Below are 19,567 nucleotides of genomic sequence, written 5' to 3'. Positions count from 1 at the left end.
GCTGCCCCGTGGCATGTGGGATCCTCCCAGACTGGGGCACGAACCTGTGTCCCCTGCATCGGCAGGCATACTCTCAACCACTGCGCCACCAGGGAAGCCCTCCATATAATTCTTATATGAGGTATCGGAAAAGGCAAATACATAGAGACAGAAAGTAGAATAGAGGTTACTTCATACAACTCAATATCAAAAAAAACAAACAACCCGATTAAAAAATGGGCAGAAGAGGAAATGCAGATGGCCAACAGGCACATGAAAAGATGCTCACCATTGCTAATCATCAGGGAAATACAAATCAAAACCACAATGAGATATCACCTCATGCCTGTCAGAATGGCTATCATAAAAAAGAACATAAATAGCTAATGTTGGTGAGGATGTGGAGAAAAGGGAACCCTCGTACACTGCTGGTGGGAATGTAAGTTGGTGCAGCCACTGTGGAAAACATTATGGAGGTTTCTCAAAAAACTGAAAATAGAACTACCATATGACCCAGCATTTCCACTCTTGCGTATACATCTGAAAAAAACAAAAACACTAATTTGAAAAGACACATGCACCCCAATGTTCATAGCAGCAGCATTTACAATTGCCAATACATGAATCTAAATTAAGTGAATGGATAAAGATGTGGTATGTATATATACAATGGAATACTACTCAGCCATAAAAAAGAACAAAATTTTGCCATTTGCAGCAACATAGTTGGACTTGGAGGGCATTATGCTAAGTGAAATAAGTCAGAGAAAGATAAATACTGTATGATATCACTTATATGTGCAATCTAAAAAATATAACAAACTAGTGAATATGGCATAAAAGAAGCAGACTCAGAGATACAGAGAACAAACTAGTGGTTACCACTGGGAGGGGGAGGGGCATTATAGAGGTTGGTGAGTGAGAGGTACAAACAATTGGGTGTAAGATAGGCTCAAGGATGTACTGTACAACATGGGGAAATCAGCCAATATTTTGTAATAACTGTAAATGGAAAGTAACCTTTAAAAATTGTATAAAAGTTAAAGAAATTTTAAAGAAAAAAAGAGTAGAGATTACTAAGGATTGGGGGTAAGGGGAATGGGGAGTTATAACTTAATGTTATAACTGTTTGGGATGATGAAAAAGGTCTAGAAATAGATAGCACTTCCAGCATTACAACACTGTGAATGTATTTGATGTCACTGACTGTACACTTAAAAATGATTACAATGCTAAATTTTACCACAATTAAAAAACTAAATTAAAAAAAACCTACAGAGACTTCTCTGGTGGTCCAGTGGTTAAGACTCCACACCCCCAGTGCAGGGGCGCGGGTTCAATCCCTGGTCAGGGAACTAAGATTCCACATGCTCTGTGACGTGGCCAAAAGATTAAAAAGAAAAAAAAAAGTTAAAAAAAAAACTACAAAAAGTGGTTAATGTGAATCCTACATCTTTGTTTTTCTTCTTTTTAAAATTTATTTATTTTTTAAAATTTATTTATTTTATTTATTTAGTTTTGGCTGTGTTGGGTCTTTGTTGCTGCATGTGGGCTTTCTCTGTTTGCGGTGAGCAGGGGCCACTCTTCCTTGCGGTGCACGGGCTTCTCACTGCAGTGGCTTCTCCTGTGGCGGAGCATGGGCTTCAGTTGTTGTCGCACGCAGGCTCAGTAGCTGTGGCTCGCAGTCTCTAGAGAGTGCAGGCTCAGTAGTTGTGGTGCATGGGCCTAGTTGCTCCACGGCATGTGTGATCCTCCCGGACCAGGGCTCGAACCTGCGTCCCCTGCATTGGCAGGCGGATTCCCAAGCACTGCACCACCAGGGAAGTCCTGTTTTTCTTTTTCAAAATTGTTTTGGCTATTCTAATTTCTTTACCTTTCTATATATATTTTATTTTTAAAAACTTTTAATGTTTATTTATTTATTTAGGCTGCACTGGATCTTATTTGCAGCATGTGGGATCTAGTTCCCTGACCAGGGATGGAACCCGGGCCCACTTCATTGGGAGCGTGGAGTCTTACCCACTGGACCAGGAGGGAAGTCCCTATATACATTTTAGATTTAGCTTGTCTCTATCTACAAAGAGTCCTGCTGGAATTTTAATCGGAATTACATTAAATTTATTGTTCAATTTGGGGGAGAATATATATCTTAAATATACTATGTCTTCCAATCTATATATATGGAATGTATTTCCTTTTATTAATTCTTCTTTGATTGCTTTCATTAGCATTTTGTAGTTTCTAGCATACAGATCCTGTATATGTTTTGTTAGATATATTCAAGTATTTCATTTTTTTGGAGCTATTGTAAATGGTACTGTATGGACTGAATTCTGTCCCCCTCAAATTTGTATGTTGAAGTCCGCTCCCACACACACCTCAGAATGTTACTATATTTGGAGATAGAGACTTTAAAAAGGTAACTGAGGTTAAATGAAGTCAGATGGGTGGGCCCTAATCCAATGTGACTTGTGTTCTTATAAAAAGAGGGAGTGATACCAGGGACGTGTATGCCCAGAGAAAAGGCCACGTGAGGACACAGTGAAAGACGTCCATCAATAAAACAAGGAAAGATCAGGCAGGAGAAACGAAATCTTGAAACACCTTGATCTTGGGCTTCATAGCTAGAACTGTGAGAAAATAAATTTCTGTCCTCTTAGCTACCCGATCTGTGGCAGCCCTAGCAAAAAAATACAGTTACTATTTTCAAAAATGTCATGTTCCAGTTGTTCATTGCTAATATATATATATATATATATTTTTTTTTTTAAGGAACACTTTTTTTATTATAAGTACATTTCTTTTCTTTCTTTTAAATTTATTCTATTTATTTATTTTTGGCTGTGTTGGGTCTTTGTTGCTGCTTGCAGGCTTCCTCTCGTTGCGGCGAGTGAGGGCTACCGTTCGTTGCGGTGCATGGGCTTCTCATTGTGGTGGCTTCTCTTTTGGCAGAGTATGGGCTCTAGGTGCGTGGGCTTCAGTAGCTGTGGCACATGGCTCAGTAGTTGTGGCGCATGGGCTTAGTTGCTCTGCGGCATGTGGGATCTTCCCAGACCAGGGCTCAAACCCGTGTCCCCTGCATTGACAGGCGGATTCTTAACCACGGCGCCACCAGGGAAGCCCCTTGTTGCTAATATATTGAAGTATGATGGAATATTGTATATTGATCTCAAGTCTTGTGACCTTGCTAAACTTGCTTATTAGATATAGGACTTTAAAAAAATATAGATTCCCTAGAATTTTCTGCATAGATGATCATATCATCTATCAATAGGGGTAATTTTATTTATTCCTTTACAATATTAAGCATTTTATTTCTTTTTCTTGCTTTATTGCACTTGCTAGAACTTCCAGTACTATATCAAATAGGAATTAAGTAACAATGGCTGAAAACTCACCAAGTTTGGTGAAAGATATAAATCTATAGATCAAAGAAGTACAAGAGTGGTAAGAGTGGATTTTAGGAGGGAAACATTCAGTTTGACGTTAGCTATTAGGTTTTTATAGATGCCCCTTATCATGTTGAGAAGGTTCCCTTCTAATCCTAGTTTTCTGAGAATTTTTATCAGGAATGAATGTTAGATTTTGTCAAATGCTTTCTTCTGCATCTATTGAGATGATCATTTCTGTTTTTCTTTTTCAGTTTGTTAATACGGTGAATTCCATATTAGAATTCCATCCCAGTTAGAAAAGAGGATCAGAAACAGTTCTAGTTCACAATGAATGATCAAAAATAATCACTTGGAGTTTCACAATGGTGTTAACTCTCCCGGTCTCTATCATAACATAGTTTGAATATATCTGGACCATCTGTACATTGTGAAGAATGCTACAATGGTTCTTTACATTGCTGACATCATACTGGCTGGGCAGGATGAACATGACACAGCTAGCACACTAGAGACCTTGGTAAGACACACACACTCCAGATGGTGGGAAATAAACCCTATGAAGATTCAGGAAACTGCCACTTTGGTAAGGTCCTATGGGATCCATTCATCAAGGGCATGCCACGATATCTCCTCCAAAGTAAAAGACAAATTGCTGCATCTTGCATCCTCCACCACAAAGAGGAAAGCACAGTGACTGGTGGCCTCTTTGGATTCTGGAGACAACACATTCTTTTTTTTTTTGCGGTCCGCGGGCCTCTCACTGTTGTGGCCTCTCCCGTTGCAGAGCACAGGCTCCAGATGCGCAGGCTCAGCGGCCATGGCTCACGGGCCCAGTCGCTCCGCAGCACGTGGGATCTTCCCGGACCGGGGCACGAACCCGCGTCCCCTGCATCGGCAAGTGGACTCTCAACCACTGTGCCACCAGGGAAGCTCTCTTTTTTTTTAAAAAAAAAGATTTATTTATTTAATTTATTTTTGGCTGTATTGGGTGTTAGCTGTGGCACACAGGATCTTCACTGAGGCATGCGGGATCTTTCACTGCAGTGCGCAGGCTCTTCATTGAGGTGCATGGGCTTCTCTCTACTTGTGGTGTGCGGGTTTTTTTCTTCTCTAGTTGTGGCACACAGGCTCCAGGGAGCGTGGACCTGTAGTTGTGGCATGCGGTTCCAGAGCATGTGGGCTCTGTAGTTGCGGCACACCGGCTCTAGTTGAGGCGCAAAAGCTCAGTAGTTGTGGCATGCAGGCTTAGTTGCCCCATGGCATGTGAGATCTTAATTCCCTGACTAGGGATCAAATCCACAACCCCTGCATTGGAAGGCGGATTCTTTACCACTGGACCACCAGAGAAGTCCCTGGAGACAACACAGATTTCATCTAGGAATACTCCTCCAGCCCAGGTACCAGGTGACACAAAATGCTCTCAGCTTTGTGAGGGATCAGGTGCTCGTGTATATTTGTCTTTTTTCTTTTTTTAAGATTTTTTTTTTTGATGTGGACCATTTTAAAAATCTTTACTGAATTTGTTACAATACTGCTTCTGTTTTATATTTTGGTTTTTTGGCTGCAAGGCATGTTGGACCTTAGCTCCCCGACCAGGTATGAACCCGCACCCCCTGCAATGGAAGGTGAAGTCTTAACCACTGGACCACCAGGGAAATCCCTGTATATTTGTCTTAATTATTATTGTTAAGAAACAAATAATATATAATACTTTTTTGTTTGTTTTACTTGAAAAAGGGACGTCTTTTTATAATTTGAACCAAGACACCATATGTACTAGAATGTGCTTGAGATGAAACCTGTTTGATATCCATGGAGAGGAAGACAATGGTGGTTCTAGCCTGTGAGATAAGACACAAGCTAAATGCCCCCAAGTCTGTGAAAGCTTGGAAAGTGTGGAGGAAATAAAGACCAAAGTCTCAAAATTTAATGTCAAACTATTGCTTACTAAACTCTGCGTGTAGGAGGAATTGCAGGAACAATGTAGTGGCCCAAATCCTCAGGTTTCTTGGAACTTTGAAGTTACAGATGTTCTTTGGCCTCTCGCGTTGCGGAGCACAGGCTCCGGACGCGCAGGCTCAGCAGACATGGCTCATGGGCCTAGCTGCTCTGCAGCATGTGGGATCTTCCTGGACCGGGGCATGAACCCACATCCCCTGCATCGGCAGGCGGACTCTCAACCACTGCACCACCAGGGAAGCCCACAGATGTTCTTTTAATTACAGCTGTATAAGAAACACAAAAATATGGAATTGCCTTTCTCAGAGGTTGGGGCCCTTAAGACCTGAGTGATAAATGAACATTTTTCAGTTATTTCTTCAAGTATTTTTTCAGTCCTAACTTTTTAATCTTTCCTTCTGGGATACGGTTGACACTAATGTTAACTTTTTTAAAAAATATATATTTAATTAATTAATTTATTTATTTATTTTTGGCTGCATTGGGTCTTCGTTGCTGCATGCGGTCTTTCTCTAGTTGCGGCGAGTGGGGGCTACTCTTTGTTGCAGTGCGCGGGCTTCTCATTGCAGTGGCTTCTCTTGTCGTGGAGGACGGGCTCTAGGCATACGGGCTTCAGTAGTTGTGTCTCACAGGCTCCAGAGCGCAGGCTCAGTAGTTGTGGTGCACGGGCTTAGTTGCTCTGCGGCATGTGAGATCTTCCCGGGCCAGGGCTTGAACCCATGTTCCTTGCATTGGCAGGAGGACTCCCAACCACTGCGCCACCAGCGAAGCCCCGAAATTTTATATTTTAACTGGCTTTTTCTGACACCAGTCTACCAGGGCAAGGCGGGGTGCTGCCAGGCAGAGGTAGAGAGTCTAAGTTTCTCACTTGACCTCTGTTGACACCCAGGGGGTGGTGTTCATTTTCACTGATGGGCAGAGGTGGGAGGTCTGGCTCCAAGTGTGATCTCCACTGACACCACAGGTTGGGGGTAGCCTTGTTACCTCTGGGCCATGGTCAAAGTCCTGACTCATTAGGTTTCTTGTGACACCATCCCAGCATGGAGAATGAGAAGCCCCTTGTTACTGCTGAGTGGGGTGGAAATGCAGGCTTTTCACATGGTTTTCAGTAACATGGCCTCCCAGGGGAGGCCTCATCGCCAGCCAGCGGGGATGAAAGTCTCCGCCCTTTACTTGGTCTTCTCTGGCATCACACTGGCAGGGTGTTGGGGTACCTCCTTGCAGCCTGGACAGGATGGAAGTTTAGGCTCCCCACTGGGCCTTTGCTGGTGTGAGTGTAGGTGGGGTTACAGTTTCTTCTGGGGGATTTGGCTGGAGTATAAACATTTTTGTCTAAAAGTTTCTGTCTTACCGGGTTGCTCCTTTCTTGGTCTCTTGACTAGAGAGACAGCAGGTTTTTGTTGGGGCCTTTTGCTGTTCTTTTCACCCATTGGCATTTCTGAGTTGCCAGATTCTTCTGTTCCAAATCTGGGGTATGTGGGGCAGAAAGAAAACCTACAGAGGGGCTTCCCTGGTGGCGTAGTGGTTAAGAATCCGCCTGCCAATGCAGGGGACACAGGTTCGAGCCCTGGTCTGGGAAGATCCCACATACTACTGAGCAATTAAGCCCATGCGCCCAGGGGTATTACAGCCATCTCCTTGCCAACTGTCATGCCCTTCATGCTCCAGGGCTCCCTATGGCATCAGGTTAGGCTCCGCTGATACCACATTCTTACTTAGCATTCCCCCATCCCCACCCCAGCCCTGTCCTGCCTCCCTCAGCCCTTTTCTTCTAGAGAGCACTTCCACATGCACCCCAGCCCCCATTTCAGGCTCTGCTCCCAGGGAATCCCCTTACAGCAAGTGCTGCGTAAGTTGTGGGTCTAAATGTCAATGTCGCCGCTCCTCCTGGGCAGTGTTGAGGGAAGAAGAGGCCTTGCTGCCTCGCTTTCTCCTGCTCTGTCAGCCCCGGCTCCACACATACACATACAGGCGCATATGCCTCCCTGCAGCCCCTCGTCCCCCACCTTCTGCTACTGAGCTGCTCCCCTGAGGAAGTGGGCTTGGAGGAATTCTGTCAACCTTGAGCCTTGATTATGAGTTTTTGGTTTCCAGATGAGACCAAGAGAGGGGATGCCCCACCTCACTCAAAAAGGGACAGAGCAATGCCTGGCAGCCTATGTTTATTTTTAAATTATTTTTTACTGGAGTATAGTTGCTTTACAACTGGCAGCCTCTTGTTACCTGCTCCCGGCCTGGCCTGACCTGACCCTGGGGACCCTGTAGGGCTCCACACTGCAGAACCGCGGGGTCACCACTGACAGGCCTGCCGGGTTCAGGCTTGCTGAGCAGCCACTCGACCACATTCTACGCAGCAGCCACAGTTTGTCTTGGCGAGGTGGCCCTCTGGGCCCGGCTCCAAGAAGGGCCTGGGGAGCAGCCCAGACAAACCCGCTTTCGCCACAGAAGCCAAAGCTGGCTGGGCTTGAGTCGGTGCCAGCCCCAGTGGCCAGACCCTCCTCCACCCACCTGAAGGTGGACTCAGGCTCTGGGTGAGGGGTTGGATGTGTGGAGGGGGCTAGGCTCCCAGTTGGGGGAACCCCAAGAGAGGCAGCAGGGGCAGGGATGCAGGCCAGAGGGCTTTCCTGCCCAACCCTCCACCCTAAGGCAGGCCTTCAGGAACTGGACTCACAGGATGGCTGCCCACTATAGCGTGGCCCTTGGCCATGGTGCTAGATGGATAGCCCCTTACACCCTAGCCATGGGGAGGCACCTACACCTCCCCTGGGAACACTGGAAGCCCAGCTCGAGGGGCCCACTGCACAGCGAAGGGTCTCTCAGGGGCAGCGTTCACTCCCAGGCTGGCAGGGAATGAGGAAGGAAAGGCTTTGGAGAACCAAGATGCCAGGATGCTGGGCCCCAAGGAATAACAGACCTGCTGTTGATGGTGTTTTCCTTCCCCTTTTAAACATTTGGCTCTTCTTCCCTCAAGGAATGAAATAGCCAAAGGAATGTGCAGAAACAGTCTAGTTTCTGTTATTGCCCTGGTGGGAAGCCTCTTCTATATCTTTAGAATCATGAAGTCTCTTCCAGTCTGTCTCCAGTGGGGAGTGTCTATGGACTCAGAACACCCCTTCTTCCCCTTGGCAGCCCCCTCAGCTCTAATCCCAGCACCTGCCCCCCCTCACCCCCATCTCCCCGGGGTGGCCCTCTGTGCTCCCTGCCAGGACTGAGGCAAGGAGGGGGTGGGAGTCGGGGTGGACACCTTCCCCTCTGAGAAGTGAGTGGAGGTAGGGGCTCTTGAACAGACGGTCCACGAGCACCTTTCTGGAACTCCAAAAGAGGAGACCCAGAGCTAAGAGTCCAGCTGAGGAGAGACAGGTTAGAATCGAGGTAGAATGACTTAGTGAGAGACTGATTTGCTTTTGTTCTTGTTTTTCCCTCCCCCTCTCCCAGAAGGCAGCAGAAGGTACCATGACGGTGAAGTATTGAGGTGCTCTTCAGATCTCTGCATTTTGTTTCCCAGAAACCTAGCTTCTTGAAGAGAAGTGGGGAAGGTGAGGACCAGTGGGTACCTTCTGGGAGAGTAGCACAAAGAGAGAAAGAGATAGAGGTAAAGAAAGAGAAAGAGACAGAAACACAGAGAGTGAGAGAATGGGGCTATATGTTAACATATGGTATACCTTGGGTAAAGGAGACATGGAAGTGTACCATTAAGCATACAATTAATGCAGTTAATGCAGTGGTTTAACATTAGACATATAATGAATGTAATTCAGCACATTAACAAAATAATGGAGAAATTCACATGATTCTCTCAATGTATGCACAGAAGCATTTCATAAAATTTGGCATCTATTCATAATTAATATTTTTTTTAGAAACTCAGGAATAGAAGGATGCTCTAAAACCAAACATGATACTTAATGTTAGAAGTTTACCTTTCGAGATCAGGAGCAAAGTAAAATTGCCCACTAACACTACTTCTAATTAACATTGTATTGAAGGCACCAGTGGTGTATTTTGGCAAGAAAAGGAAAGAAAAGAAATAAGGATTGGAAATGAAGAAATAAGACTATCCTTTACAGATGACATAATTATCAACTTAAGAAAATCCAAGATGGGACTTCCCTGGTGGCACAGTGGTTAAGAATCTGCCTGCCAATGCAGGGGACACGGGTTCGATCCCTGGTCCAAGAAGATCCCACATGCCGCGGAGCAACTAAGCCCGTGCGCACAACTACTGAGCCCATGCGCCTAGAGCCCGTGCACCACAACAAGTAGCTAGGAAGTGGAATTAAGAAAATGATATCATATATAACAGCATAAAATAATCAGATACTGAGGAAAAAATAAAAGATGTGTAAGACTTCCACACAGAGGCCTATAAAATACTGTTAAGAGAAGTTTAAAAGATTTAAATAAATGGAACAGTACATAATATTCATAGAATGAAATATTCAACATTTTAAAGATATCAATTCTCCATTAATTGATCTATAAATTCAATACAATCTCAATGAAAATTCAGGAGGCTTTTAAAGAATTAATAAATTGGGCTTCCCTGGTGGCGCAGTGGTTGAGAGTCCGCCTGCTGATGCAGGGGACACGGGTTCGTGTCCCGGTCCGGGAAGATCCCACATGCCGCGGAGCGGCTAGGCCCGTGAGCCATGGCTGCTGGGCCTGCGCATCCAGAGACTGTGCCCCACAATGGGAGAGACCACAACAGTGAGAGACCGCGTACCACAAAAAAAAAAAAAAAAAAAAGAATTAATAAATTGATTATAAAATTTAAATGGAAATGCAAAGGACCAAGCGTAGCTAAGATAATTATGAAGAACTGAGTTTGACAATTTGCTGTACTGGATATCAAAACTTATTATACATCTAAAGAAATTAAGATAGTGTGGAATTGGTATTAAGGTAGACAAAAAGACCCGTACACGTATGGAAACTTAATTTATGATAAAGGTGCCACTGACTTGCAGTGGAGAAAAGATGGTCATTTTAATAAATGGTGATGAACCAGTTGCCTATCCATACAAAAAATAAATAAATAAATAAACTTGACCCCTAGCTCACACCATATATAAAAATCAAAATATCTTCTTGATTTGGGGGTAGGTGAAGATTTCTTAAAAGGATACAAGAAACATTAACCATAAAGGAAAGATTGATAACTTAGACTACATTCAACTAAGAAAATCTAGTTATCAAAAAATCCCTTAATGAGAGTGAAGAGCAGGGGAGTGTGAAACAAGTGATAGGAGGGCTCTCACGTTGGGGTTGGTGAGAGAGAGCTTGTCTGGTGTGGTGTTCTTATGAACATCAGACTTCAAAGCTGGTGGCTTCAAGGTGGCTCATGCCCTTCGGTCATCCAAAGGGTGTTGTTACTGCATACTGGAATGGCAGCAGAGGAAGGAAGCTTGTGGGTATACATGCAAAGACAGGGAGGGGAGGGTGGCCGGCCCAGGCGCAAGAGCGAGGAGCTTCTGAGAATCACTGAAGAGCCTGGCTCTTCTAGGGAACAAAGACACTGTGTGTGATCTGTGAAGTTTTTCCTATTTGGAGAAATCATCCTCGGGAAGATAAAAGAGATTTGGGGGTCCACTTGAACCACCTCAACCATGTTTAATGCTTGCCTCATTCTAAGTTGACCATATGGAGGAGGAAATAGACCTTAGAGGTTACTCTGGCAAACAACTACTAGTTTATATTCAAGGCCATGAGGCTTTATTAGCTTTCACATTTAGGTCCACAATCCATCTTAACTGATTTTTGTGAATGGTATGTGGTAGAGGTCAAGTTTCATTTTGTCTTATGAATATCCAGTTGACCTAATGCCATTTATTGAAAAGACCATCCTTTCTGCACTGCACAGCAGTTTCCATTTTTCTGGGAGATTTTTCTTTTTCTTTTTTTTGGCTGCACTGTGCGGTTTGTGGGATCTTAGTTCCCCAACCAGGGATTGAACCCAGGCCACGGCAGTGAAAGAGCTGGACCACCAGAGTTCCCTGGGAGATTTTTCTTTTTGGAAAAAGATAAGGGCCCTGCTAATAAGGGCAGGAATGGGAAGAATGAGGACGTTTTGCAAAACAGTCAGCAGTAGGGCTGGTCAAAGCTGCTGCTGGGCTTCCCTTGAGTCAGTGAGACCTGTCCACAGTGGGTCCCGTCTGAGCCAAGTACAGCCCCAGAGGCTGCTCGAGGATGCAGGGCACAGCAGCCTGGTTCTGCTGGGAAACATATGTGGGAAGGAAGCAGAGGATTTCCTGAGAGATGCTCTCTCTCTAAAGGTCAAGCAACCAAGTATCTGACCCCCATCTTACTTCCACCCCATCAGCCCTGTGGAAAGAAAGCCCGGTGGTAGGCTGATGCTGGGAAGGGCCCCTTTGTCACCTGGCATCTTTTTTTTTTTTTTGCGGGTTTTTTTTTTTTTTTTTTTTATGATGCTCTGTTAAAGTTTGCATCTCTCTAGGCATATTACCCATCCATTCTTGCACATTATCCATGTTTTATAGTCTTTAGCATATTAATCATAGTTATTTCAAGTTCTTGGTCTGGTAATTTCAAAATCTCTGTCATATCCGGCTCTGGTTCTAATGTATGCCCTATATCTTCACACTGTATTTTTGCCTTTTAGCTTGACTTGTAATTTTTTGTTGAAAGCTATACATGATATAGCAGGTAAAAGGAACCAAGGTAAATAGGTCTTTATTGTATGTTTTTATATTTGTCTGGCTGGGAGATAGGTTCTGTTTATTGTTCGCTATAGCCATAAGTGTCAGAGGCTCAAGTTTTCTCTGGTAGCCTAGTTTTTGTTTCCCCTGCCATCTTTGTGTTTTTCTAAGGACTTCATAAATAGGGTCTGAGTCTTCTGTTGTGGCCTCTCCCGTTGCGGAGCACAGGCTCCAGACGCGCAGGCTCAGAGGCCACGGCTCACGGGCCCAGCCGCTCCGCGGCATGTGGGATCTTCCCGGACCGGGGCACAAACCCGCATCCCCTGCATCGGCAGGCGGACTCTCAACCACTGTGCCACCAGGGAAGCCCTGTCACCTGGCATCTTGGTACCTCAACTAGAAACAGTCTGAGCAGAATTTCTGTCACCTGGTCCCAGGATAGGCAGGACCTACAGATGAAAAATTCATAAACTTACTTCAACTAGGAAAAACTTCCTCTTCCACAGGCTGACTGCCCGGGGCCACCTCCAGTGCACACTGTTGTGCCCCATCCAGACACCCTCATCTTTACCTCTTCAGTGTACACCTGTCTGACCCCATCTTCCAGCACTGCATCTCTTCCCCTGAGAGCTTTCTCTAGCTTCTGGGGCCTGTTATCACCTGCGAGGTCACCTAGAAGTTCCAAGAAGGTGGTGCTCCCCTCCCGCTGCCCCTGGAAGCTTCTGACCACTGACTGACAGAAGTCGGTGTATAAGTAAGTACACAAGCTCCCTTGCCCCTCAGGTGGGAAATCTCTGAGGCGTGTGTTTTATACAGTTTCCCAGAGTTCCCTGGTGGGATTAAGCTCCAGAAAACTCACAGGAGTGACTTGCGCACAAGCACACTGTATTAGGCTTACTTACTTTCCCTGCCTCCCTTCCCCCCTCCCTCACTGGTGCTTCCTGAGATTGCCTCCCAAATAAACCCTCTGAGCACAAATCTTTGTCTCAGGCTCTGCTCCCGGGGGAATCCACACGAAGACAACCTCCATTCCGGGTGCATGATGCCACCCTGACTGATATGAACGTAGGCACTGGGGCAAGGTTAGAACTTCCACCACTGGCCTGGGATGTCCAGCACCTGCAGGGGTCAGTCCCCATGAACCAATCAATCCTGTCTTGTCTACAAGGCCTCAGGACTGTCACTAGGCTAGGACCTGGTGATATGCTAGCATTTAGGGGCTTCCCTGGTGGCAGTGGTTAAGAATCTGCCTGCCAATGCAGGGGACAAGGGTTCGAGCCCTGACCCAGGAAGATCCCACATGCCGCGGAGCAACTAAGCCCGTATGCCACAACTACTGAAGCCTGCGTGCCTAGAGCCCGTGCTCCGCAAAAGTGAAGCCACCCCAATGAGAAGCCCGCGCACCCCAATGAAGAGTAGCCCCTGCTCGCCGCAACTAGAGAAAGCCCATGTGCAGCAACGAAGACCCAATGCAGCCAAAAATAAATAAATAAATATGCTAGCATTTACTGGGCAGTGGGTTCTCCATACAGATTTATGTAAGATCAAGACCAAGCTTCTGCCACTCAGTTTAATATCGTCCTGACTCAGGATGGCTCGATCTATGGAGAATGGAGTCCCTTTCGACTAGAGAATGTTGGAAGCCCAGAGAGGTGTTCTGGCTGTGAAGCCCAGAAAAGAATGCCCTTGTTGCTTTGCTGGAGTTGCTGCAGATCCAGATGCAGGCCCAGACTTGGTTGCAGGCTTGTCTTGTACTGACCCATGACTCATGGTCCAGTTTCACTCACTCCTCACTGATTTATTGGCTACAAAAAGACCTGGTGTGATATTTGCCAGATTTGTTTAATAGTTTTCATCTCAAGTGATGGCCCTGACTAGAGACTGTGTTAAAAATGATTTTGTGACCCTGGTGGGTCTGTGGCATAGAACTGTTGGTTCTACTTGTCCATACCCCCCAGACTCACTGCTCCAGAATTTGCTTACAACATCCTACAACAAATTCTACTGATGGCTTTTTCTCTGCAGGAGGGACAGGCAGGCCAGAAGTGCCAGAGAGTTAATCTCCTGGGAGCAGCCCCCAGGCAGTGACAGATGAGGGCTGGAGGATCAAAATCCCAGATCCTCTGCCCCTTGGGTGGGAAAACCCTGAGTTATGTTCTACACTGTTCTCCAGAGTTCTCCAGCAGGGAACCTGTCTCAGGTTCTGCTTCTTGGGAACCAAAACCAAGACATGCGGGAAGAACATTGTGTTAGCCTGGGCTGCCATAATAAAATGCCATAGACTAGGCAGCTTAAACAAAGAAATTAATTTTCTCATAGTTTCAGAAGCTAGAAGTCCCAGATCAAGGTGCAAGCTGATTTGAATCCTGGTGAGCACTCTTCCTGACTTGTAGGTGGCCACCTTCTCGCCTGTGTCCTCACATAGTGGACAGAGAGCTCTGGAGTCTCTTCCTCTTCATACAAGGACACAGTTCTATCAGATTAGGGCCCCACTCTTATGGCATTATTTAACCTTAATCACCTCCTTAAAGGCCCTGTCTCCAAATATAGCCACAAAGGCAGAGGGGTTTGGGCTCCATGTATGAATTTTGAGAGGACACAATTCAGCCCAGAGCAAACATCATAGTGATTAGCTCTGCCTGCTGTGGATGAGGGAGTGGGCAGTATTTATCTATCTACCTATCTCTCTCTCTCTCTCTAACCTGCTGCACTGTGCTGCTTGCGGGATCTTTGTTCCCTAAACCAGAACCCCTGGCAGTGGAGGTGCAGAGTCCTAACCACTGGACCACCAGGGAATTCCCAGGAGTGGGCAATGTTGACTCAAATGGTGGCTTGAGGACAGTTGTGAGATCTACGAGAACAAATATCACATCTTATTTATACCAACCATGGCACCTGACCCATTCCAGGAACTGGTAATAACCTGCATCTGGTACAGATTAGCACTCAGCAGGTTATCAACCTGGGAGGGCCCTGGACTGCGGAATTTGCTCTGAGCCTGAATGGAGCAGGGCATGGCTGGCAGGCTTTGGGGCTCTGCACCACAGGATGAAGGCAGGAACTGAGGGGAGGCCAGGCGAGCACTGAGAATAAAGCAGGATTCTTAGGTAGGAGGCTATCTCATCACGGGCCCCAGTGAGATGAATCCCAGGTATTGGCAGGAACACAAGAGAAGAAAGTGGAGGCCTCTAAAGGACAAGGCCAGCCTATCTGCCTTGGCAAGTATTATTTGTCCAGAGGGCTGCAAGGCATGGGCTCATGAGTTGGCGAAGGACAGGTTTCCAGAGGCCAGAGCAAAGGACTGCTGTTGGGAGGAGAGAAAAGGAAGCTTGAGGCCTGGAGTTGGACCCTGGGATCTCTGGACAGTGCATCAAAAAAGTGGCTTCCAGTGTCAGAAAGTTAGACCTTTGGGGTCTAGGGAACACGTTTCAGGGGGACAACTGGGATTCATCCTAGAAGTTGGGTAGATGAGCCTGGGAATCTTGCCTTTCTACCACCCATCTTCCCAAACTCTGAGACAGGAGAGCTGGAAAGTACCTAGGCCTGGGAAGGAGGGAGGAGGTTTGGGGTGTCACTTAATCAGGCAATCCTAGGAGCCAAAATTTGCCCCACCCAGCAGCCTCCAGTCAAGAAGGATTTCACTTCTGAGCCTCTGTACATTTGGGTAGTATTTAGTTGGCTCTGTTCTGGTTCCCAGCAATGTCCTTCTGACACCCCCAACTTTGGTCCTGCTCAGACAGCTGGGGGACTGAGTCCTCGGTACCCAGAATGGGCTCCCAGCCAGAGTTCTCAGGGCTGAGCCCGTGTCCTGGGTCTTCCCACCCCTCCCCAAACCCCCCAACTCAGTACCCAAGAGCAGATATGGGGCAGGGAATACTTGCTCAGTTGAACTCTGATGCTGTTGAAAAAGTCTGAGGTATAAGAAGGCTGCCCAGGGGCATGGTTTAGAGTTGCAGAGCTGCTGAGAAAAGCAGACCCACACCAAGGAAGCAGACAAGAGAGGCTGGGTGGCCACCTGCACCTGCGTTTATTGTTTTCTCCAACCTCAGCAGCGCAGAGTATGAGACCAGGGGCAGCTGGACTCGTTCCATTGTTCCATAGGGCCAGCCAGAGTCATCTGTGTGTGGGGCCAGAGTCCACGAGACATCCATTGAGGGCAAGATCCAGAACCAGGGGGACTGGCACCTCCTCTTCTGTACCCTTCATGCCCAAAGCCCCCACTGGGATTCATGATGTGGCAAGCATGAGCGCTTAGAACTCAAAGGAAGTGGGGCAGCCACAGAATCAAGTGGCTGTCAGAAGCTCCATGGGAGCCTAGGCAGGCCTCCTGAGGCTGCTGGGCACCACCCCTTGTCCTGGAGAGTAGTTGGGATGCCGGGATGGTTGAGATGGGTCAGACGCAAACAGGACTTTCCCAGGCCACCTCTCCCTGAGCTCCTTATCATACTCCCCATCCCATGCTCCTGTCACCAGATGCCCTTGGTCTGCACAAGGTCCATCTCTTCCAGAGGAAGCAACCCAGCAAGTGAGGTCAGGCATCCAGCACCTCCACGGGATGCTCTCCTAACAAAAGCATCAGCACAGTGCTGGGGCTTCCAACCAGCCTCAAGGGAGATGAGAGAAGCCTGTGGGACTGAGGGGCCCTTGAGCACAGGGAGGAAGGCCTCTCCCTGTTCAGGCCTGTGGGTTGAAGTCTGCCTGCAGCCCCGGCCCTGCATCTGTCTGTGCTGCCATCCAGGGCATGGGTGTGAATCCTGGAGGGACCTTTAGTCCGGGCTCAGTGGGGACAACACCTGTAGACCTGGTGGGGAGAGGAAAAGACGAAGGTCCTGTAGGAAGGCTGGCTGCAAGGGGACAGAAAGCCACTTCTTGCCTCTTGTTCAGCCTGGGCCACCGGGCTGGGCTATGTGGCCCTGACAGCTGTCTAGATGGGCCCTGGAGCGGGAGACATGGACCCCAACTCCCCATCCCTGCTAAAGTCTTTTGGAGAGAGCCCATCCAGGGTCAGGAAGGGAGGCAAGACTCAGCCAGAGACCTACCATAATTAGGAGTACGCCAGGCCCTGAAGCCCCCGAGCTGGAGAGTGGAACTTGTCAGAATCTTCAAAAGGCTGGTCTGCAGTAACCAAGCAGGGGAGCCATAAGCCATGTGTAGCCTGTGCCCCTCTCGACTGGGGGCAGCATGCAGGACATATGGCACTTTTTGAGGGCAGAACTATCAAGAGCCTTGAAGGTAGTCAGCCACCCCCAGTCCTAGCCTAGGCCCAGCACTGCAGACAGTTAGGTGAGGTGTGCCCCCCAGACCTCTTAGGAGGTACAGCCCCAAGCCCTTGCCCCCCTAGTTTCTTCAATCGAGAGGCACGACTCTGGGCTCTTCTCCCCAGCCTGTCTCCTTCAGAGGGCCTGTCTCAAGGTGAGGAAGCAGACGGCCATGTATCAGGACAGCAAAGGGAAGAAGTCAGCCTTCAGGAGTACAGATACCTAATGCAGCAGTAGCAGCATGTCTTCCTCCCACACCCCCACGAAATTCATCACTTCCATCACCCTTGCCTCTTTCTAACCCCCTTCCCATGGTTTGCTGCAGGAGAAACTGGTGGCCTTCTGTCCTTCCTATTCCCTGCATTTTAAGCTCCAGACACACTTAGGTTAAGAAAAATTATCCCAAACTTGGAAACAAGGCTAAATATAACTGTGTTCCACTTTGAATTATTCTAGAGCATCATCTAACAAGCCCACCCCAAGAGTCATCTTATGCTAAGGGATGCAACTTTTTTGACTTGCTATATACACTACTGGTTAGAACCCAGGCTTTGTTAAGTTGGATGTTGACTTGGAGGAGATTGATAAATGGCAAATAGCAATCATTTCACTAATGGGCTGCAGGAGGGGTGACCTGGTCTCAATTCCCTCTCTGTAAAATGGGGAAGGTGAAGCTGGGCTAAACCTTATCTAAGGTCAGTCCCCCTCCAACCAGCAAGTGACCTGGTCTCTCACAGTGGTGTATGCTATCCTCCAGTGGACATAGGGAGGTACAGGTCAAAGGCACGCAGCCCATGGTGGGGCTCTTCCAACTCTGCATGTTGGGTCTTTACTCTGGGCTCAACTGGATGAAGCCTTGAAGTGGTTTCCAGACCTTCTCCAACTGGTATTGTTGTTTCCTTGATGGTCCAGAGTGAGACTGTCCCAAGCTATGAGGCCCAGGGAAGTGGGGTCCAGATGGACCTCCTTGAAACCCTGCGGAGCTCCCTCCTCTGCAACCCCCAGGGAGAACTGGTCATCTGGCTTGAAGCTCTTGTGAGATGTGGGTGGAGTGGGCTGCGCAGGCCCAGCTGCTCTGCCAGGTTCTAGCGAGGCAGCACGGAGCACTCACCTGGAAGCCCCTCTCCGTGGGCTCTGGGGCAGGCCTGGGGTGGGGAGCTGGGTGGGCGCAGCACGGGGGCGAAAGCACTCCTCTGTTTGACAGCGGAGATCATGTTGACAGGCGAGAAGGAGAAGACGCTGGTGGTGGGGGCAGCCGCCGGGAGGGACATAGAGGAGGCAGCGGCCAGCGGGGGGCTAGAGGGCATGACTCCAGGGCGGGGAGGGGCAGGCGCAGCAGGGAAGGCGGTGGGAGACACAACAGGGAGACAGCAACAGAGTGAGCAGCTCAGTTGCTGCCCTGGCATGAGCAGTATGCCCTGTGCGGGCTGCTGACCTGGGTGCCAGGCTCAGCCCACACTGGGGGCTGTGAGGGTTCTGGGGAGACCAGTACAGGGTAGAGTCTGGAGGCAGGCTGGGAGCCTCTGGGGTTGCGGGCTAGCATTTGCTCTTTTGGGGGTTCTGGAGACCCTTTCTTAGCGTTGGAGATGATAGAGCCAGATGAGGTTAAAAACAAACAAACAAACAAAACCCAAAAAACGAAAGAAAAACCAGAACATCCAACAAAACCAGATACTGAGGCCCGCAAAGAGCTGAAAACCACTGGGATTCTGAGACACTAAGAAACATTGATGGGCCCTGGGGCATCAAGGTTAGAGTCAAAGCTCAGGGTTCATAGCAGAGCTGGGGCAAGTGGTCAGGGACGAAGTTTGGGGGGTACACATAGGCACTTGTTATAAGGCCCCTCTGTCCAGGATCACAGCTCACACAAGAAACCTTACTCCCCCCACAAATATGTTCCCCTTACCAATTACACTCCCCCCGACCCCCGACACTTTGTTCTCTTCCAGCTTAATGCAGGTCCTCATCATCTTCAGCCCTGGTCCTGGAGGCCTCCTGTATCTCCCTCTTCTAGCAGGTCAATTTTAAAGAAAGGTACAGAGATCCAAATCCTCAGATCTTCCTGTTCTCTAACCCCCTAGCCCCCATGGCTGTGGCTTGCTCTCCTGGGAATAGCCAGGTAGTCTCCTGCACACAGCCTTTGCCTGCCCCTCCTTCTTACAGCCTCCTCTCCTGGGGGCTCCTGCCCAGGCCATCTCTGGATTCCCCTTTCTACATCCTCATTTGAACACAATTCCCTGCCTCTCTCTTCTAAAGACCAATAAGACTGTGATTTGAGTGTTGTCCAGGCAGCGGGCAATGGGATGAAGGTGGGGGTTTCCTG

General features: G+C 47.9%; 1 protein-coding gene across 2 annotated transcripts in view; it reads right to left on the bottom strand.

Annotated features, from left to right (window-relative positions):
* Window positions 1-15,963: 15,963 nt before the first annotated feature.
* Window positions 15,964-19,567, bottom strand: part of EBF4 (EBF transcription factor 4) — a 55,523-nt gene continuing 51,919 nt past the window's right edge. The window contains exons 16-18 of one of the 2 annotated variants that reach the window (XM_007465386.1): window positions 18,356-18,553; window positions 17,026-17,101; window positions 15,964-16,787 (exon numbers count right to left, since the gene is read on the bottom strand). In XM_007465386.1, coding sequence (XP_007465448.1) covers window positions 17,031-17,101; window positions 18,356-18,553 — 269 coding nt within the window. In that variant the 3' untranslated portion in view covers window positions 15,964-16,787; window positions 17,026-17,030. Of the gene's footprint in view, window positions 16,788-17,025; window positions 17,102-18,355; window positions 18,554-19,567 lie in introns of those variants that run through there. The other variant, XM_007465385.1, reaches the window with a different exon arrangement.

This window comes from Lipotes vexillifer, unplaced genomic scaffold (genome assembly GCF_000442215.2).
Source record: "Lipotes vexillifer unplaced genomic scaffold, Lipotes_vexillifer_v1.1 scaffold875, whole genome shotgun sequence".
NCBI classification, from domain to species: domain Eukaryota; kingdom Metazoa; phylum Chordata; class Mammalia; order Artiodactyla; family Lipotidae; genus Lipotes; species Lipotes vexillifer.
This window is presented reverse-complemented; position numbering and strand designations above follow the sequence as displayed.